The sequence below is a fragment of the Stegodyphus dumicola genome, chromosome 3, assembly GCF_044657685.1.
Source record: "Stegodyphus dumicola isolate Sdum_Otavi_A_Nest chromosome 3, ASM4465768v1".
NCBI classification, from domain to species: domain Eukaryota; kingdom Metazoa; phylum Arthropoda; class Arachnida; order Araneae; family Eresidae; genus Stegodyphus; species Stegodyphus dumicola.
In genome coordinates, this window is record NC_140770.1 from 278037539 (window position 1) to 278060965 (window position 23427).

Genomic DNA, 23427 nt, shown 5'->3' on the forward strand with positions numbered 1-23427 from the left:
ATTGTCTTATAGTTTTAAATTTAGTTATAAGTTATATGTTTATTTATAAATCATTGTAAAATTGTATAATTTAAAAACTTTATAATTATATCAGAAAGATCATGATTTATGATAGGACATATGTAAAGCCTGTAAGCTATGTCCTGGATGTTTCTTTGTTTCTTTTCTCATGCTTCTTGCTTCACTAATCTACTAATGCTTTGCTCACCTGGCCTCTTGTTTTTTTTGGGGGGGTGAGGATGTAAAACATAAAAAAATAGGATGGCTTTGCTCTATGTGAACCAGCAACCTTTAATTAACTTTCTGCAATTTAGGATCTTCCCTCTAGACCAGTACTTTCGAGAACATTCCAGCCTATTACACAACCGCTTCTATAAATACAGAATTTGCGCTATTTGGCCTCCGAAGCTCCTCTCTCCCTCTGCTGTTAAATTCTATACTGCTGCACTTCTCATCTTTCTTCCCTTTGTTGGAATAGTTATGACATCAAAAGCCTAGATTTCATTGTATTTAGTTTAAAACACTATTTGATATGTAATTAGGAGAATTTCATTTAAAAGAAAAATTATCGGCCATTTGAATTGAATAAAGATGTGCAATTAAAAGCAAAATCCTTCTGCTGTATTCCACTCAGCCAAACAACACCTGGACTCTGATGCCGAGCTTCGTCAGTCATGTGCCCGACTGCCAAAATATCACATATATATATATTTCTTTATAGTTTCAAAATTGAATTAATTCATATCAGTTAAAATACTTAGGTATTTAATTAAAATTAATTTCATTTTTAGGTAATTTAAATAGATTTCTTTATTTTAAATGCATCAATTTAGTGAGAATTTTGCTTTATTTTTAGTTTTAAAATTTTGTAAATTTTAATTGATGTTTTGTCTGTTGCTTTTGCAATGGTAAATATAGTGCTTTAAATATCTGTTGTCATGAAATATGTTATATGCTCATTAGGCTTTTATTTATTTTTACAGCTTTGCAAGATAATATCAACAATATAGACAATACTATCAAAGAAATTTATAATGATCCATCATTGCAAAAGGTATATTCATCTGTCTTTGAATCTTTAAAATTTTATATATGTAAATATGTTTTGCTGGTTTTCGAAAAAGTGGAGATTTTAAAAATTTATATTTACTAATCATCTTCAGCTTATTTTGTAAATTTAAAAGTAACCATAAAAAATAGTACATTACTAGAAATTCTTAAAAATAGTTAGATTTAGTAATTTTCAAGAACTCCATAGAAATGAAAATTTAAGTATTTAACTGGAAGGGAAATCAGTGGCTTCAAACTAGTGGCTCACAGATCACATTTGACTCCTGAAAACATTTCAGTTGTGTATTTTCTGTAAATACAGTATTGAAAGATGTCAAGATTTTAGTTATTTGAAATCCAAGTTTATATTATTTTCATTGCCATTAAAATCAAACATGAGTAATGCACTGGTAAATCTGTAAATGGAGCTAAATTAATTTACAATACGATGTAAAACTTATTCAAATATTTAAAAATACAGATTTTATTAAATTTTAGTTGTACTTGTCAAAAAATAAATAAGCTCAGTTATGAATTTTTGTATTAATGATTATCTCTTTGTTGGGAATGTGATATCTTAACAGCTTTTTTCATAGTTGAAAATTAATAATAATAATAAAAAAACCCTCAATCAACATCTACAATCCATAATGAAGATAATTTCTAGTAATTTCTTTCCAAGGCTATAGACTTTATTAAGAAATGAAGGTTATAATTATCTACATACCGATACATGTATTTTTATTTCTGCCTCAAACAAAAATGTGATAAATAAGAGAAAAAGACAATTTAATGCCATTTTTATTTGTTTTCAAGTTTTGTCTGATTTGGTACATTTTCTCTGATAACTTAAGTAGTTTGCGTAATTTGTTCATTTTTTAGTTTAAATTAGTCAGATATTTAATGATTAACTACATTAGAATTATTTGAAAGTAATGTGTATCTGAGAATTAAATATTTAGCTATCAATATATTTGAATTATAAAATGTAACCAACAAAAATGTCTTACAGGTATTGAACTTAATCAGCTAAGTTTTCAGATAAAAAAAGATATTAGTATTAATTTTTTCTTTGTGCTATTATTATTTATGGTTGTTTTAATAAATATTTAGTAAAATTTGTTTTACTAAATATTTATTAAAAATTTGTTTGAAATAATTTTTTTTATTACAAACATTTTTGGTACTTTTCCGTTTCTTCGGCGCAAATCTCGCCAAGCAGACTTTATTGGTGACAACGTACAGTATACACATAAAAAACGCTAACAAATGTTAGTTCTAAGAATTTTTTTATTTTGAATACATAAACATTTTAATATCGTTTAAAATTTTGTAAAAAGGCATTAATTTAAGAATTTACTATGCTTTCACGGTTCAACATCCTTATTCGCTAGTTCATATCACATTATCCCAAGTGATCTCATCTCACGTAAACTACACTACAAAAATCTAATTTTCTCAGTAGTTATCTACATTAATTTCAAGTTAAATCTTAATTTGGAATACAAGTTTAAATGCAAGAATTATTTCAATTTGTATGAATAGCTTACTCGAAAATTATGTAAAACCGCAGTGCTTTACTTCGCTAGTGCATTCTAATTAGAACTGAAGACCCTTGGCTTTGCCTTTTCTATATTTTTGCCTTCGGGTGAGTGGTGTGATTGCATCCTAATTGATTTATTTACCGCGAATGACTTTAGGGCATAAAATTGAACTACCTGGTAAAAATTCTACGTAATTGTATGCCGGTATTGAAAGAAACAATCAATCTGATAAGAAATGGCTGCTACTTGTTTTGATAATGAGGCGTAAAAGGTTACCAGTGAGGATATTCCGTTTGGCATCTGTTTAATTACTGATATTCTGTGGGTTACCTTTATCTTTTATTTGTTTGTCTAGCCAACTGCTCATGCTTTAATCTGTAATAATTTGCAAAGGTTTTTGTTTCCTTTCTTTCTTTTTTATGTGGTTTCTGTTTTGAAAATTTTGAATCATATTTGTTAAATAAGTAATCTTGAAACCTCATGAAAAATTAAGTATCTTTACTGTTGGAGAAAACTGTGATACGTCAATGTGTTGCAGTTATTATAATTTTTAATAATGAACCATTTTGAAAATAATTTTATGTGAATTACTGGGATATTTTTCATTATCACCAATTTTAATAAGCATTACAGTGCAGTTAGATTTTAAACTTTGTTAAAATAATTTTGTTTTATTTATGTATTTATCTTAGAAAATAAATGTTCAAAACTGATAGTCCTTTCAAAATATTTAGCCAGTACAATCTTCAGTTGGTTGGTTCTGTAGTTTGTTGCAGCTACTGGACATGAATTTTAATTGATATTGATTTAATTTTATAAGTCTAAAAAAATATGAACAAGCAACCAACATTTAGGAATAAAAATACTCATAAACGCGAGGCTGAAACATATAGCTTATAGAAAACACTACAGATGAAGAAATTAGCAAAATTTGTTTGGATTATGGAATAAATAAAGCACATCAATGTTAAAAAAAAGTCTTATTTATTTGTAAAGGTTACATAAAAATGAATAAAAGTATGGGAGATGCAATTATAAGATGTCACATAAATTAGCAAAATTATTTAATACAAATTGGAAAGACTGAAATCAATATATCATTTCAGTTTTCCTATAAGTACCGATATATCTGATTTTTATTCTGAAAAATCTATCTGTTTTACAGGAAATATCTGTATGTGAAAAAATTGTTGCAGCTTTCAGTGTTGAAAATTGTTATTCACTTCAGTAGAAGTGGATAAAATGCTGCATATGTCGGTTATCTCAAACTTGTTGCCCCAGAGCAATTTTATTAGCCCTTTAAGTACATTTTCTGCAAATTAGTTTGCATTATTATGGCAAGAATTCGAAAAAAAAAGGTCAAGATTTTCATGATTTTGAGTCCAGTTTTACATTATTTTCATTATGATTAAAAATTAATATGAATAATGCCCCAAGAGAACTACAACTGCATCTAATTCATTTAGACTGTAATATAAATCTTATTCAAAGTTTGAAGATTTGATTACCCCCCCCTTTTTTTTGTATTTGTCAAAACATAAATACCCTCAGTTACAAATTTTTGTTTTAAAAATATTCACTTTGTGTGGAAATACATATCTATATATATGAACAGTTTTTTCCCTCCTCGTGCAACTGAAAATTAATAATTAAAAAAAAAAAAAGAACTAGGTTGATTGATGAGCATCCGTAACTCTTGATACAGATAGTTTCTAATAATTTTCTCTCAAATTTACAAACGTTATTGAAATGAAATGCCATGAGATTTAAGCCCCTTTCACATGCAACGCTCCTTCGCACAGCTGCCGTTTACTATTGTTAATTTTGTAAACTGTACTTTCGCAACTGGTACCTGAACTTTCGTAATGGTTCCTGAAAAATATATGCTTTTTAATTATTATTATTTTGTAAGCTGTTATTTAGTTCACTCTTGGTGTTTGTCGCTATGGTTAAAAGATGGTCATAGATTTTTAAACTGCTTCCCGATAAGATATAGAACTCAAACTTTGTACATACATTGCTTGTGGATGTGGTGTCATGCTTTTGATTTTTAGAGGATTAGATTTTTTTCAAATTTAAAGTTGAAACAACTTTTTTGCAAATATTAACAAATAAACTGAGAATCTCAGAATATTATATTTTGCAGCATAAGACACAGTGGAGGAAAAAAATTAAGCGAAATTTTTTACTGTAATTTTTTTAAAAAATATTTTAGGAGAATTTTTGAAAACCATTCATATTTATAGACTTTTTGATGCCCATTAATTTTAAAATTTCATATCTAAAAATATATTGGTTACGAACTTCCGACATTTTCACAACTTATAAAACAAACTTTTCACATTTAAAAAAAAAAAAAAATGATAAAGGGAATTAAATTGGATGATTTTTTTTCTTTTTTAAAAAATATGCAATGAAGCAGAATGGGAAATACTTGTTCTTCTTGGGCATCAATTTGAAATATCGGTTTTAAAGTAATAATCTCATTATACCACACTATTTTTATGACATTATTTATAAGTTGTTATTGTTGCCAGTTATTAGTTCAGCGTGAGATCGGAGATATTTCTGAGTTGACTTAAGATGCCTTTTGCATTGCATTGTGTTTAACGTTTTTATTAGATTGAAGCATAACTACTGATTGTACTTAGTGATATTCTAAACACTTGTACGAGTATTTGTGTGGAAAATTCCAGAACTTTGAAGTGTTTCTGTTGATAAAATAAATTTAATTAAGCTAACATTGGATTTGAGTGCAATGACAATCATTTACGAACTATTATCAATCTATTACGAACCCGTACGCACGTAACTATATTATAATTAATTAATGTATTAAAATTGTTTTGAATGTGTTTTACAAAACAAAAGTAGGTAAAGAAAAATTCTGCTTGCGTTTTATGATTTTTTTCAATTTTTCTGGCCAGATAAGGTTTGAAAAAAAGGTTTGTAATTTATGTTTGTATTTATCAATTGAATAAATAGCACGAGGTTTGATATATATATATGTGTATTGAAATTTGTTAAGAAAATTTTAAAGAAATTTGAAATGATTTAATGTTTGTTTAGACAGTTTGTATTCTTTAAACTGCAAATGCAAACTGAAAAACCTTTGCATTTTTTTGATAAATCCTTTTACTTAAAGTCCTAAAACATATACAGATATGGACTAAATTATTTATTATTTTATCTAAAATTATGTACTTTATAGAAACAAAGATCGGTTTTGCAAAATACTAAAAAGAAAAATTGTTTGAAATGAAAAGACGAGATCATATATGTTTTAATGATTTTAGATAAAATTGTATTTTTATTTTTTTCTCAGAAATTAATTTAAAAAAATTACTTGCGAAAGCTTTTTTTCAGCTTAAAATTATTTTGTCTTACAAAACCATTTAATAATATTCATAAAAAGTAGATGAAATGCTTAAATTAAAAAAAAAAAAAAAAAAATCATTAAAAAGGTACCAAGTCTTTTGTCGCGTTGAAGGCGATATGCACTTGTCTTAACTTTAGTTTTAATTTGAATGATATTTCTAGAATACCCGGCATCAGATATCTTGTCTGTATTTGTCTATAATTTCCGCATCTTGGACATTTTTGGGGGATGCTATCACATCCTCAGACTTCTATCAGCGCGATTGTTTCGCTGACAATCCTGCGAGCAGTAACTAAAATTAAGAGAATTGCACGATCGCACAGCATTAGTACAGGAAATCTCTCCATTTGCCCTGCTCCTGAGAGTTAGGAGCATTCTGACAAATTCTACCTCCAATTTGGAGAAGCAGTTAATGCTTGTTTGCCATGTGAATAGGGCACGTTGGAAGAACCGGTTTTCCCCGCCGGTCGAATCTGCTCTTGTGAACGGGGTTTAAGTAGCTGAAAGGTGTAATATGAAGTAAAGAAGTGTACAGTTATTTACATAAAGATATTTTTTTTTCCTGAATGCACCTAAGAAAAATTTAATAAATAAAAGAAATGTAATAGGTTATCATTGTTTATTTTCAGGTTTTGCTTTAATTAGAAAGCCTAATTTTGGTCACTAAACCTAATTTTAGAGGGTGGATTTAGGTTCTAGCTTTATAATTTTTTTATACCTTTTTAGATTATTACTTATACTATCATTTATGTTAAAATTAACGTTTAATAATCTTTTTCCTTTACGTTACATGAAAATGCATTAAAAAATTGCTTACTTTGAGAAATAATTTTCAGAAAAATAAAAATTGTGGACAAAATACATTCATAAACTTAATTAAAACTAATTTACTATTTTTTAACTAAAATTAATTAAAAAATTCAAGAAATAGCAAAATCTGTCATGGGAAGTGGAAGGCAAGCATTCAGTGAGCTCAGTCTCCGATACAATATCTCTCTCAGAATCACTAGAAATATCACTCTCTACCTTTCTTTAGGAAACGAATCATCACTCTCTCTAACTCTTTAGAAAATGAATCATCACTCTTATCTGTGTCACTAATTGGCTTATTTACCCTATGAGTTAATCCTTCCTGTAATAAAATAGTGCTTGCTTTCCATAATAAACTGAAGTCAAAGCTTTCCTATAGAAAGAGAAGTGTGCAAAATATAAGCAATAAAAGCATAACAGAACACCACGTAGTAACCCTAAAACACCCTATGTAGTAGAAAAAAAGAATAAAAAAGGAGTTTGAAGAGATATTTAGAAACACAAATGTTTATATCTCTTGGTGAGTTAAAGAGCCAAGCTCTGTTTACATTATGCTTTCCCTCCTTCCCTGCAACAGCTGACACCAAAGTTAGACAGAATGTGATCAAACTGAAGATTAGGGCAATTAGATTACAGAATTAAATTAGAAGACAGCTAAAATTATATTCAATTCAAATGTAATGGACATAGAGTGCCATCAAATGGTCTTTAAAAAATTGTTCAGCTGAAAATGCACATATGCATCACCCGTTCCTTAACCTCACTCTGCATAGATGCATGGGTGGGATGCCTGGATCTGAGAGACATTTGTAGGGAATGCATACATGGGATGCCCATCTGTAAAGGGTTTATAATTCATGCTTTTTGAATTTCCTGCAGATGTTGTACATTATATAAAATATCTTTGGCCATTTAAACATTGTGGTCTATGAGATGTGAGCTAGAAATGCCCAATGCATTGTAAACCAAATTAAAATTATAAAATATTAAAATGGATTAGGTTATTGGTAAATTGAGCATTTATTTATATATTTGTTTACCTTTTGCTTCTTTATTTCTTTAGAAGCCATATCGACTGCATGCTGTTTTAGTTCATGAAGGCCAAGCTGCTTCTGGTCATTACTGGGCTTATGTATATTGCCCTAATAGGAGACTTTGGCTCAAGTTTAATGATGTAGCTGTATCTGAAGCAACATGGACTGAACTTCAGAAAGACTCTATGGGTGGTCACCATTATGCATCAGCTTATTGTTTGTTATATGTTGATGAATTAAGGCCAGAACTTTTTGATGGTAATTTATGTATTTTCCTTTAATATGTGTCAAAATATTTTCATACAGTGGTTCACAAAAATGATCGAACATTTTGAATTTTTGTATTCTTTAATGTACATAAAAACTAAAATAAATAAGAGCAAAAAGAAAGACTTTTATTTTGATCATGTATAAATTTGAAATTCCATATCATTTTTTTAATGAGAAAAAATATTCTGACAAAAATAATTGAACACTTTTAGTAACAGCCAAAAATGACAAAAGCATACATTGTTTTTTGTTTTTTAATATTTTGTGGGATTACCTTTACACCTGATCACTTTAAACTTTTGGGTATTGACGCCACAACTTTTTTTTTTTTTTCCCCCCTTAAACTTTTGAACTTATATAATGTCACTCCTCTTGAATCACTGCTTTCAGTTGCTGCTGCGAAGATATACTCTGTTTTCGAATTTTCGATTCCACTTTCTGCCGAATATGTGTAATAGGATTAAGATCTAGTGATAGAGGTGGTGCTTAATTACCTCTGAACATTTATACAACAGCCAGAGTCTAACACTGGGCTCAATATGCTTTGGATCATTGTCTTGGTAGAATTTAAAAACTATTTTGTGTATTAATTTTTTGTGCTGACGAAGCCAAATTTTGCTGTATGATGTCAAGGTAATTGTACTGATCCATAATAACATCTATAAACTCTATATTACCAACACCGGAATGTGCCTTAGATTTCCATACCATAACTTCATTTCCGCTGTCTTTAACAGTTCATACCAAGTTTTCCTTCCAAAATTCTTCTTTGGGATTTCTCCACACCATCACTTGTCCATCTGAGCCGAAGATGTTAAATTTGCTTTCATCAGCAAACAGCAATTCCCCCCCCCAGTAGTCGAGGTGTCTTTTGTTTCATCAATTTTGCAAAAGCGAGTCAAAATTTTTGGGATTTTTTAACAGACTTAAAATTTTCTTCTTGCTACTCGCCCACGATATCCTGCAGATTGCATTGCTGTTCTTACAATTTCTGGATTTACACATAATTCCATATAATGCATAAAGTTTTGCAACAAGTTAAGGAGCACTCAATCTTGGAGATTGTGTATGTTATAACACTTAACGATACCAAAAACTGTAAAAACACTTGAGTTAAGTTTTTTTTTTTTTAAATAGGCAATTTTTCTAATAGGTTTCCCTTTCTTTTAATGCAAATCAATAACTAATCTGCGGGTTTCTAATTATGTTTCCTTTTGCAATCGAGCCATTGCAAGGAAACATTAAAATAACGAATGTTTTTTGAAAAGAAAATTCGAATTATAAAAGCAAACATTTTTTAGATTTTTTCCTAGCTTCTTTATCATTCTAATGATGTTTACTTTCTTGACTGAGCCATTGCAAGAAAACCATAAAATAACGAGCATTTTCTAAAAATAAAATTTGAATTATATAAGCAAACATTTTTTTTTTATTTTGCCTAGCTTCTTTATCAAACCAATTAAATAAAAGTTTGGTTTTTATTTGTTGCAGAAATTTTAATTAGAAATTGGGAAAGTGTCCAATTAATTTTGTGTTATCTCTTTTTTTTTCCTTCATTTCAGCCTAAAATGTTGTTTATTTTTTCAAATTTATTTAGTCCAAAGAGAGAGCTCAGATAATATGTATTCAAAGAGAAAATATTCTTTATTATTTTATTTCAAAGCTTTTCTCCCGTTACTTAGCAAAATTAAAATATTATAGTAGTTGGTAATTTTTGTGAGACATTTTATGTATGAAAGTTTGTCTTATTTTTTAAATACCATTTTAATATTTTCACTGAATTCAAATTTCAAATCGATATATCGTTAATTTATAGCAGATTATGTAACTAATTATTATGGAGCTTCCGTTCACCTGGAAAGTCAAAGAAATTAAAAGATGATCAAAGAAAGTCAATTAATTCAAAAATCAATCCTCGATTAAGAAAATCAATCCTTTTTTTTTGAAAAGGTCAGGGAAGTTTTTTTAAAAAAATAAATCCTCTCAAATGAAATTAATCCTGAGATCAGTCCTCTCAAATTATAAAATGTTCATGTTCTAAAATATATGCTACAAATAAAAAAGCTGAATGAAACTGTGGGTGAAATTCTACGACAAATTAGGATGAAACAATTAAGATAACTTGTATGTGAGAAATCATGTTCTGAGAATCTGTGCTTGGCAAGGGTATACTGTAATAAAATTGATAAAAATCCCAGAACAATGAATCATTAACTTGAAAATGGTGGAAATTATGCATGAGAAGCAATGGGCTTCTGCAATAATGCTTTTTAAGCATCTCATGGTATTCATATGTAATGGATGTGGGCGTCTGTTATGTGTTTGTTGGCTTTAAAAATTATGCTATTTTATATATATATATATATATATATATATATATATGGTTAAAAGGTTAGGCTTATGAAATTCCTTCTTTGTGCACATATCTGACATAGTTTGTTCTTAATCTTTTTATTCTGTACTTTATTGGCACCATTATGCTTTTAGAAAATAAAGAAGTTGAAATTGGACCCGAGTATCTATATACTTTACCTGAAGACTTACAACAGTATGTTGAAGATGACAATGAGGCATTTCAAATGGAAATGGAACAGTGGGATTTTGAACAAAGTCGCAAAAAAGATTCATCTACGATGACTGTTGGAGGAGATGGAGATTGTACCATTATAGCAGAAAAAAGAATGGGTAAGTAAATCTATTTAAAAAAGTTCATTTACAACCACAAGGGATTCTGCATGTTTTCTGAAAATGATGTACATACACACAAGGGGAGGGGCACATATCTAGCTGAGGGTTGTTTCATCCAGATTAGTAAACAAAACTGGAGTAAATGGAAAAAATTAACATTGATGTACCATACGAGAATGCTAAAAGAAATAAATTTACCAATAGCAGTGTAACTTATATGAAAATCAGTATTTTATTATTTGCAACACAATACAAAATAATTTTCTCCAAAAATTTCATATAATGAAACTGTTTAAATCAGTTAGACATAGACTCATGTATGAAGTTTTTTCCACCGTGGAAGAAATTTGCTAACCTTCCTAAAAATACGGTGGCTGTTCTCACATTTTTGTATTTCACATTTGTATTTGTAAATTTCCATTGTATTTACAGAAGTATTTTACCTAAAAATTTTGTGTTTTAAATGTTCTCATTGATAACCATAAATCCTCATTATCTTTCTACACTATAATTTCCAAGATAAGGAAGCCTTTTGTAAAATCAGAAGAAGTATTTTATCCCATTCCTCTTGAACAGCTTTCCAAAGTCCAAAGAGGTTTGTAGGTCAATGGGTAGTCCACTTTTTAAAAGTCCAAAAGTGTAAAAATCCATGAGTGATACTTCAACAGATGTGAGTAAATATGGCCTTGATACCTGATTTTTGTTTCATTTTTTTTTCCACTGGGAAATTAATTTGATGTGTGGCTACTTGCTTTTTCTGCTGATTAATTGCACTGTGTGTTTGAAAATTGGGTATGAAATATGTTCTTGATAAATATGTAGAGTTGATCTTAACATATTTCTCCACTCTTGTTATTTTTAATTAGCCGTTATATGAAAAATGTGCAACAATCATAAATCTTTTTGAAAAACTTTCTTTAGATTCTTTGAACTATGTTTTAAGATTTTTTCCCCCTCTTCGTTGGTAATAAATGGATATCTTTTTATTGCAGTTATTTAAATACAACCAAGATTCATCTTTTGTGGCAACATTTATCCATTTCTGTTCCGATAAATGTTTCTCATAAAGAATTCTGCATCACGTTCTGTGTTCGCCAATATGTCGTGGAGAAAGACCTATGCATATAATGTTTTTAAGATTCAAATCAGCGCTATACACTTTGCTTGCAGTTGACACTGAGCATTTTAATGATTTTGTAAACGCTTTTTGAATTGGTGGACTTTCTTTTAACATTAAAGATCTACATTTCCAACATTTGAAAAGTTCTGTTTTTAGCTTGGATATGTATTTAAAAAAATTCTTCCTCTTGAAACCAAACTTTGATGTTTTTTTCCCTTTAATTGACAACATTACCTATCATAGCTTTAGATATCACAAAGCCATGGCTTTCACAGCATTTTTTAATTGCTAGATATGAATAATTTTTTTTGGAAAGAGCAGAAACATAGCCTGCTGTCCATTACTTCTTTAATAGAGCCGTTTTGCATGAAAACACAATATTTCCAAGTAGCAGACTATAATTTATACCTTCAAAAATAGATATGCATTTAAAAACACTGTTCCATGCAGAAGATTTTATTTTATTATGAAGTAAAATCGTCTGAAAAATGTGTGAACAGCCCCTGTACGCTATTTTAAAAAATCTTAGTGTACATTAATGCCATTTACGATACACTAAATCTTGTATATTAAAAAGAAAGTTCATTTATGAAATTTCACTTGAACTGTATAATGTAATTAAGAAAGTTAAGCAGGACTTAAGCAAATTTTCTTCTCTTTTGAATTTATTCACTCAAAATTATGAAATTGGTTAATGCTAAGTAAGAGAAACAAAATATGCTCTGGAAATATTGTAATGATGTAGCTTCAGTTTTGTGATATAATTTTTTTTCAGTCCAAAGGTTCTTTGTCCCTAAAGGCCTTTTGTTTTCGTTGAATCACTTTTCAAACTGTTGCCACCAAATGTTAGAGTCCTGCATTATATTTGAAGAAATTAAATAATGAAAAATCTGCTTAAATGTATGTATATTTTTCGCATTGTGATAAAACAATGGTACCTAGAGCCATTAAATTTTGAATAACGTAATCCTCCACCGAATATGGTCATCTGGAAGCCCTAATTTGGAGTTTGTTTTATTATCGATTTCATATTTTGTAAAACTTTAACGAATTTTTGATTAACAAACTCAAGGATTTAAAAGCGAGCAATGGCAACACTACCGGGGGGGGGGACTTTTTTACCTCCAGCGTGCAGAACTGTGTATCGGAAAGTCTAAAGATATGTTCATTTTAAAATGAATTTGCGACATTGCTATTGAACTGAATTTTATGTTTTAAGTGCAAAGAACATGATATTTAATAAATAGAGGTAACACACAGAACTTTGAAAAAAAGCCCCTTTGGACGTAATTTAAAATCTGAAACCTTTCAGTTTTTTTAAAATTTAATTTTGCTTTTATTGATATAAAATGAATTTTAGTTTTAAAATCTGCCTAAATTCAAAAGCAGGTCTCATTGTAAGACCACAAAAATAAATAAAAAAGACCCCTCACCGCCGAAAAAGATGTATATAAATAACCAACGTGACTGTAAATATACAAATGAGACTAATTAAATTTTTAAAAATGAAAATTTTAAATTTGTAATACAGCTGTGATATATGAATGAAATGTACATTGTAGAACTGGTAAGATTGATTCCTGCTCATCATCTCAAAAAAGAGCTTAATTAGACAATCATTCTCTATTCCAATTTTTAGTTAATTAGCTTTTTGGGTCATTAGAAGCAGCCTTTGCACCGTATACATGTTTTGCAAGCTATCTGACTGGTGTTTTTTGCTTTTTTGAATTTTTTTAAAGCCTAATATGATGAAAATGAACTTTTTATTTCTTCATGTTTACCATTGTAAAAACATAACATCATGTGAGTAGAAATAATAGTTTTTCCCCTACAAGTCAGGTATAATCAAGGTCATTTCTTATTAAAAGTAACAAAAAGATTAGATAAAAATGCACTTTTATTTAATCCTTTGACAGTTGCAAGATTGAGCAATTCTTTCTTCCTAAATACATGCAATATCTATCGCTCATAAATTTGTAATACGAGCTGTGTTTGTTTGCACCCACTTTAATGCAAGCCAAGTTCATCGATGACCATCGAAACCTTAAAAAAGAGCAGAATTTTCTTGAAGATCCGGTATTTTTTATCTTAAAATAAAAATTCAATTTTTTATTGTAGGTAAATAATAATTCTTATTAAAAATATATTGTTGGATTAAAGTTTGGTCTTCAGGTTTCAGGCTGGAATCTGAAAGATCAAATTTTTAATGCCCCCCAAACATTTATTTGCTCCCAATTTCAACTTCAGCTTTGGTTGTTAATACTTTCTTAATGAAACGATTCTAGATTTATACAAAAATTAGATAAAAAGTGGAATTTATATGCAATCATTTAGATTAATCTTTTTCATAATTATACTGTAATCCTTTAAATGTTAGTCATTTAATATTCCATATTTTCTTTGAGATTTACTAAATTTGAATATTCTTGATAAGAAATAAATAATTCTTTTCTTTTCTTCATAGTTATGGATGAGAACACAGCTCGATTTTTTAGCAATTTAAGCATGGAACATGCTGTCTTATTGCACAAAACAACACTTAGTCGAATTGAACATGCAAAAATCTTTTCGGGACATGGAGCTGCCGAAGCATTTGCAGAGGTAAGAAAAGCACTTTGAAAATGCAAATTAAAGTTTCCTCTTAAAAGAGAGATTTTATATGAATATTAATTTTTGTAAAAAATTGTAAAAGATCTCTCAAATGGCATACAGTCATGTTTCATACTTGCCAGCTACTTCTTATGACTATAAGGCTATATCCTTCAAGTAGCTTATAAATAAGCATGACACTGTGTATGTTCAATAACCATTGCTACATGAAAAATTCAGCTGCTATACAATTTCAGTTATGTTTATAATTCTGTAAAAGGTGAAACCTCGGTTCCTGAACTTAAATTGCTTCTAAAAGCCGTTTGTCATTGTTAATGTTTATAAACTAAAACTGAAAAAAGATTAATTTGTTTCTGGAGGAGATATGCTAGCTTATTTAAAATCTTAGAACATTATTTTATGCACAGGTTTATCACAAAACAAATTGGAATTATTAAATCTTAAGACAGGAAAGGTTAAACACAATATTAAACGGAAAGTAGATAATTTATTTTACTATACCCATGCAAAGGAAAGTCTGCTATCGTGAATGAAAAGTGTTAAGGTGGAGATATTAGAGTCTGAGTGAGAAATTCCCTTCTACAAAAACATCAGGTAGCTGTGTCTCTTGTCTGTTTTCTTTATCTCTTAAAGCTGCTGAACTATACTTCAAATTTACTGGACCTCCATTTCACTCAAAATTTCAGCAGTGTGATTTGTTATTGGTCTTCATATTAGAATATTTCTAAAGTGACATATTGGCAATGTCACTGAAATTGTTTAGATATAGCTTGGCATTTCTTAATTAGGATAATGTTTTTCAGTGAAACTTTAGATCTTTTCTTATTTTGCAGGTCAAAGAACTAGGATCGTATTCGCTTTCCCTGAAGTCCCTTCTCGCGTAATCATATTTTGTTGCTGAAATTGTTCCAGTTTTATATATATATATAGTTTTTTTAATGATTATCCCAGTTTTTTTTATGAGCTCATTTTTTGAGGTTGTCCACTGACTCTTCTGTGTCAGCACTGTTAATTTCTCTCCCATGGTCTGGCCTAAAGACACAATATCATTGACAACAAAAAATTAATCAATGCGAAGCCTCCCTAAACTTTAACTGCAACATGGTTTAACCATAATTTCCTCCAGACTGAAGTCATGGTCCTTGTGTTCAGGCACTCGGGAGTCACAGATTTGCTAATGAGGTGAGTTACTAAAAATATTTAAATGGTATTTCTAGATGGCGCTGAGTCTTGAAATATGTCACAGATTGCTTCAAATGGTTTTGAAAATCATTTATTGTTGATCCATCCAAAATGTTTCTTCACCATCCAAAATGTTTTTTGTTCAGAAAATTTGTTCATGAACTGAGGTTCACTGTAATTTAGTTTTCTGCCTTAACAAAAAGTGAATGAGATATAAATCAGTTGTGGGTTAGTATGTCCTGTAACTGATTTGTATTTTATTAATAACATTTTATAATTTTTTTTTTTATTGTACTCAAAAATTTTCCATGCCATGTTAAGCATATTTATTTCTTACATTGGTGTGTTGTGTGTGATGTTATGAAGAACATGTATTCTTTAGAATTTTATTGTGCAGATAGTTCACCAGGAAAGTTCTAGACTAAGAAGGTTGGCAAGACTTCCCGCTAATCCATCTGAAGACCCTCGACTACAACATATTGGTGTTTATATGGCAATGAATTCTAATTCTCCTGAGCCATTTCTTACATGGTCCATTTTAGAGCAGTTTTTGGTGCCTGAATTGGATGATTTCCGAAAGTAAGGAAAATTAATTATTTATAACTGCTCTAGAATTGTAAAATTTTAAATTATATGAATGAAACTGAGAAAATTTAAGTGCTTTGAAAAATTGATACAAATCAATAACAGGGTTATCTGGAAAACCGGGAAAAGTCAGGGAATTTGAAAATTGACCAAAAAAGTTAAGGAATTTAAATATTTTAGTCAGTATCTGTAAAAGTCGCGGAGTTTCATACTGCAATTCTCAAAAAAGCGATTTTCGCGTTAGTGTCGGAAGCAATCACTTTCTTTGAGAATCATCTATCGTGAGCATCATTCAGACAGCTAGCATAGAGCCAATTTTCGCAGTGCCAATCAGATTGTCTTTTAGAAAAACGAAGCAAGTTTCTAGCTTCTTTAGTTTCCAGTAACCTTGAGAATCCACATAGTCACATGTGCATGTGTAGTGCACGTTGAACTAAAGTAAATTATCATATAAAACAAAATCTTTTAAACCTTTTCTTCTTTCTTAAATGCTTTATTTGTCATTTTGCAATTTAAAAAAATTTCTGTCATCTAGGCTAACCATTTAATATATCTATATTTGCCAAGTACCATTGATATTTGTAATTCAGTCTTTAACCCTCAAGTAACTTTCTTTTAATGTTACTCATATCATTTAATGTGTCTTCTTGCTTCCAAATTTACTTATTATTAGTTGCTAATACTTTTAAATTTCAGGCAATTTTCTTTGGCATACTTGTGAAACTAATTCTAGCAGTAACATGACAGACCGTCACAAAATTTAGTGCATATAATTTTTACCTAAGTATGCTGCTGAATAAGTATAAAATATTTGAATTTATTTTAAAATATCATTAAATGCATTTCTTTCTTCCTTTAGCTGCAAAAAAGACATTTTTAAATCCCGATTGGGCAGATTATAATCTCTGTCCTCAGTGGAGAAAACAACTCCTATTGTAGTTATAAAAGTAATGCTTTGGGAATTATGTATATGTATATAAAGTCATATATAATTGGCAAATTTTTGTGTTTTCAAGTGGTACCATAATTAATTTACCCTCAGCACAGCCAATGTGCACTACGTGGATAGTCTAGCGTTTTCTTGAAACACACCTGGAAAAGTCAGGGAATTTCATTCTTCTGTTTGAGTGGGAACCCTGTAATAAAATTTGAAGTATGATCTTAAAAACCAAAGTGTATGAATTTCTTCTATTAGTCAGTAATACCATCTTAGTTGTATATAGTTTGAAAAAAAAAAGTTAAGTAAAAGTTTATACAATAAATTTTTAATAATATTGAAATCTCTGTTTTAGTGGGCGCCTTATGAAAGATGCAGCTACTCTGAAACTGGACAATATGAGGCGTAATTTTAATGATCACCACTCTACATTGTATAAAAATTGGCATCAAGAGTATCAGACATTTCGTAAATTGGTCAGCTGTTTTGTTCTTGGTATCGAAAATTATCACCAGCAGAAAAAGTAAGTTTAATATTTGTGGTTATTAATAATTTCAGAGTAAGCAGGGTATAAAAAATAATAATGGTTTGCCATGTGTTTGTTAAAAATGGTGCTTCAAAAAAATGCATCAGAAGTTCGAACAGAATGTATGAGGGAATAAACCTGTTGTTTGATAAATAAGCTTTGAAAATAATCAAAAATTTGAACTGTGTTTAGATTTTGAGAAAATAAGGGTCTTCAAGTTGGCTGACTGTAACCTTTCACTATGCATATTGCATTGATTTTATCTCTTTTGGTTTTGTCTGAAGATTCCCTGTAGATTACTGAATCTCCCATTTTTAAAAATTTTTTTAGCCTTTTATTTCGTTGCTACTGATGCAGCTTTGTGTTTCCACGTATCAAACTACAGCATACTTGTTGATTCTCCCAGTTTTTTATTTTTAGCCTTTACAAATGAAAGTGTTTTTCAGCAGTAACTTAAAATGTAAACTTAAACTTAAAAAGTAAACTTAAAATGTGCAAATAAAATTTGCACAATTAACGTTTCATTAATGAAGTTTAAATTGTGGAAATTTTATTCCCATGTCCTTAGTATTCCTCATAATTTTCCTTATTAAATTTTATTTGATCTGAATTGTCTTAATCTACCATAGACATGTCTGATACTTATATGAACATTCAACCAATGTTTAACTCATAAATTTTTATATTTAATTTTGCTTTAATCAATATATCAAGTCTGTAGGTCCATTTCAAAATATGCAATGCCTTCACTGGATTCAAAAGTCCAGACCTTTCGATTTCTAGCTGAACATGCTTCCAATTACACCATGACAGCACAGGAAGTTTTGAACCTAGTCACCCAATCCTGGTAGTGGTGAATTTATCATGTATCGGATTTTAGTTTGCATCACTGTAGAGCGAATTTTGGATTTTTTAGAGGCAGGAGATGTAAAAAATGTAGAATACCCTGGCCGGGATTCAGAGTCTGGACATTTTAAGGCACATCGTAAGGAAGGAAAAGTATCTTACAAATACATAGTACATTACTAAGTTTATCCACACAATACTTTGTACACCAATTATTAATTTTATTTTTCTCGTATTTAGAAATTAAAGCTTTTCTTTTCCACTAAAAAAATTCTTAGTATATAAGTATAAGAAAAAGAACATACAATTTTAAATATGTAATTAAATATTAGCGTATTTTATGTCAGAATCTTTCTGAATAGTTGAAAAAGCTGAATCATATATTATAAAGCAAATTTTAATCAATTTTAACTTCTTTTAAAATAATCCTACTGTGCTGTGCAAAAGCCAACAAACTCCCAGTTTTTCCTATTTCATGTTTGACAGGTATGCTGCAGAACAAAATGCGATGGTGAAACATTACTAAAAAAAAAGCTTAAAAACTAGTTTCTTATATTGAAATTGGTCTCGAAAGTGAAGGGACGGGATTGCAGCCTAACCAATATGAAGTGAAGAAATTGTTTTCTTTTTCACATTGTTCACCTGTATGTGCCATTCTGTTTTAACCCTTTCCAGCACGCTACCTTTTAAAGTCGGAATTTTAATTTAAAAAAAAAAAAAGGTATGCAGTCTACCTAGAGAAGTACACAAGTAAAATTTTGTGAAGATATCACTTATCGTTTTAATTCTGTGGGTGGCCCCTAAGTGGCACACTGATTGAATAGAGCTTCGAAAAGAATGCTGAAACTAGCATTGTTGTCAATGAACTGACTGATGAGATGTGGAGAAACAAAGAATACAGACTCTCAGTTGTCCTAGATTATCGGTGAGCCCGGTCTGGGCACACATAGGATTCGCAGTTTGATTTTAGGCAAGATTTCAAGGTAAAAACTTAATATAGAATTAGGAGATTAGCATACAGCCCAAAAATAACATAGAAATTTCTTTTCAAACAATTCCTTTTATATCCTAAAAAAATTTGGAAGATTTCTTTGAAAAATGAGGGTCTTAAAAAACTAAACATGGTTAAATTATATGGACTGGTTTGTGTTGAGCTGCCATCTTCTATAAACAAAGAAGGTTCATAGTAACCTATAGTAACCTATAAATCCTTTTTCATTCAATTTTTCTGTGCGTACAGAAGGAAATTTTTAGGTGAAAAATTCCGGAAATTAAGACCGGGCACACTGTGCCGCAAAGGGTTAAATTTACAGTTAGTTTTAATTAACTTTATTATTTGGCATTAGTTATTAATTTTGCTTTCTTCACATTTAAAAGTATTTTGGTAAATAAAAGCTCTACTTCCTCACTCAAGATTTTCTCAGTACACAGAAGTGTAAGAAAATTCTGAAATGAAATTAGCCAAAGAACATAAAGGCAGAATTTGCATGAAATCAGGCAAACAGAGGTCTTGTGAAGAGATTATGGAAGCATCTTGGAACTTGGGGGGAGAAGAACTAATCTGCTGTTCAGCATGTAATTGATAAAGTCTTGTCATGTCATGATCAGTTAAGATACCCAACATTTTGGCTTTATTAAAAATGACTTAATTTAGCAATTAAGTTTTCCATGTCATAATGGAAGATGATATGATGGCTTATACTCCCGTAGAGTCAAATGCATTATTTCAGAAAGTTATTCATGTGCTGTACTAACTCTTAACCATGTTGGCCAGAAGGGGGCTGTTTAACCTGTATTCTTCTCTTTTTTAATTTTTTTAAATGATTGTTACTCACAATCAGGGGCGTAGCCTGAATTTTCATAAAGGCATGCTGCTGAACACCAAATGTTTTGAAAATTATATTAACAAATGAAAATTAGAATTACATGTATTAGAATGTTGAATATTGTTTTTGCATATTAATATGTTGTTTTTAGGGTCTGATTTAAGTTATATATATAATTCGTATTAGTGGTTCGGGAAGTTCTAAAAGTTGACGACCACTGGTTTCGAGTGCCTGGGTAAACTATGAAATTTCTTGTAGTTCATATTAGAACCATTTACTGTGATCTACTTACTCTTAAGTTCAGAGTACTTTTTTTTCCCTTAAGAGAAGGAATAAATTTTTTCCCCTCCCCCTCAACCATTTATATATATAACGGTATTTTCCTTTTTTTTTTAAATATCACAAAAGTATTGATTTTAATTTCTTTTTTAGTTATGCAAGTGCTTTAAACATGTTCATTTGTTGTTGCCAACTCAACTCAACTTTGTTAAAACTAGCAGGGAGCAGACGAGGTCTTGATGTTAAGCTGCTCGAGCATTATAGGAGAAAAAGTGCTTTGGTAAGTGTTATTTATTTTACAGTATTTCAATGCTGTTATTTCATCTTAAGTGTTGCAATTTTTATGTATTGTACCTGCATTTTTTGTGATTTCTTCGAACTTTAAGATATACTACATGGAGTATTTCTATAGCAATAGTTTTGCTCCATTTAAAGGAATTTATCAGACTTTTCATTTTATTTTTATAAAATTTCTGATAAAAATACTTTTTTCATGTATTTTTATATATTTATTTATACATATTGGGGCCATATACGATATTAATTTGGTTATGAAATGCATTGGGAGAAGGAAAGTTATATTTTGTCTGGGTGTAAAAAATTTAGCTATCCTAGCTTACTTTTTTTTTTTTCTCATTAAGAAACAAAACATCACAAGCAAGTACCAGACATAAAAATAAATTATGAAGTAATTCAGAAAGAAAATATACAGAAAGGGAAAAATTGCTCTTAAAACTTACATTTTTGCGATAACATGTACTTGAACATAAAAATTAAATATTTTTTAGTGATTTCATGAAACAGTTGTTTACAATGAAAAACTCAATCCTATTGTCATCATAATTACATTAAAAAATTTTTCGTCTTTTGAGTGTTAAGCCCTCTCAACCAGGGTTGAATAACCCTGTAGGTAAGAAGGGAGAATGCAATCAGCCTTTAATTTACCTGTTAAATAGTTTTAGTTTTTGAATATAAAAAACCCACTTTAAAAAAAATAATGTAAAGCTAAATAACTGTATATATGTGTTGGAGTTTTTGAAAGAAATGAAGAATGATCTAGAAATGGTGAAAGGGTTTATTGGGGCAAGGCAGGTTTAGCGACCATAGCACTATTAAATATGTGTTCATTTGCTGCATGTAATACAGCAATACCTCACATAGTCCAAATAACAATTCTGTCAGTACTGTGGATGATTTAAAATCTGTCTAATCGAGAAAGTAAATACATGCAGAAAATAATGGGTTCCCAAATTTTTTTCCTTCCAATAAATTTCCTTTTAATAGATAAAACATGATTAATTAATTCAACTATTTTTATTAGAAGTAATTTTTAAAAAGGTAAACATTCATAATTAATTTTTTTCCCCTAAAAATCACAGTATTGATGCCCTTAGCCTTTTCTATTTCATTCACATTCTGTAGCAAGGGTTGCAAAAGGTGTCAACCATTGCAGTACCTTTTCACTTCCTGCCCCAATTTTGGTTGCAATTGGCTACACCAAATATCGCAATCAGCAACATACATAAATTATATGTATGTATATACCTACTCTATTACTCGACTCAGTGAGCTGAATTTTTTTTCTTATTATATGTTGGTAAATTGTGCATTTTTTGCTTTAAAAGTTATTGACTTATGTTGTTCTTATGTTCCGGTTAAGTTTTTACGCCTTTAATCTGCATGAAATAGCTGTAGAATTACTAACAATTTAAAAGCTTTTTAAGGATGTATATGGGATTTTATGTTTTACTGTATTTTACAATTTTTAATTAAGGTACTTTTATGTATTTTTGCTTTGCCGCAAAGTAAGAACTGAATTAATTGAATGAGAAACATATCACTAATGAAATTCGATGAGTTTATATGAAATGCAGCAAAAGATGTGTATAATTTAATATACCATACAAGGAAGTCATATAACACATCAGATAATTTAAATTTTGGTATTTAAAGCTTTTTATATATATATATATATCAATGGGAGCAACATATTTTATTTTGGCTAACTTAATCTTTTAACTTAATTTAAAATGTTTGTGAATCAAAAAGTTAAAGGTTTACATTTAGGAACATTATTTCAAGTTACCAAAGATATTGCTGACAGTCTGTCTGAAAGGGATATTAGCAGATTTTGGTAAATGAATATTTTAATGAGCAGTGATTGTTTTGGAAAATGTTTTATGTAACTTTGTTTTCATTTTACCCAAAAGATCTAGTTTCCATCTTTTGAAATATTATGTAGTTTAAATTATTTTAGGAAACTGAGTATAAAGTAATTTTTAATGCATATTGATTCATTTTTTAATTTTTGCTAGAATATTAATTATTTTTCTTCATAATTAAGTTGTAGTTTTATTATTACAAACAATATTATAATATGATGGGGTCACATTTCTGTGTTGATGTTTTCTTAGAAGATTTAAAAAGCAATGAACAAGGATATCCACTATACAAATCAATAACCACCATCATTAATGGTTGCTTTATCAATGAAGACCACCTGTGCAGAAGTGCATATTTATTTGTCTGGAACATGAATAGTAATTTTGGAGCTGTTTCACTGAATTTTGCTCTAGATTTAGTCAATTTCATATATATATATATTGAGTAATATTTATATCAGGGTTGGGTCTGTTCTAGAAGAAACATATTTTTTCCAGGATAGTATAAGAAACTAGGGAAAAGTGGAATAAATTAACATTCATGCAACTGTGAGGCTAAGGAATAAATTTACAATAACA

General features: G+C 29.5%; 1 protein-coding gene across 4 annotated transcripts in view; it reads left to right on the plus strand.

Moving 5' to 3' along the window:
* Nucleotides 1–23427, plus strand: part of LOC118191108 (ubiquitin carboxyl-terminal hydrolase 25-like) — a 159402-nt gene that overhangs the window by 107173 nt on the left and 28802 nt on the right. For 3 of the 4 annotated variants that reach the window (XM_085814212.1, XM_085814214.1, XM_085814213.1), the window contains exons 14-20: nt 984–1054; nt 7847–8075; nt 10575–10772; nt 14360–14496; nt 16070–16266; nt 17565–17732; nt 20840–20966. In XM_085814212.1, the coding sequence (XP_085670338.1) occupies nt 984–1054; nt 7847–8075; nt 10575–10772; nt 14360–14496; nt 16070–16266; nt 17565–17732; nt 20840–20966 (1127 nt within the window). The remainder of the gene's footprint in view (nt 1–983; nt 1055–7846; nt 8076–10574; nt 10773–14359; nt 14497–16069; nt 16267–17564; nt 17733–20839; nt 20967–23427) is intronic. The other variant, XM_085814215.1, reaches the window with a different exon arrangement.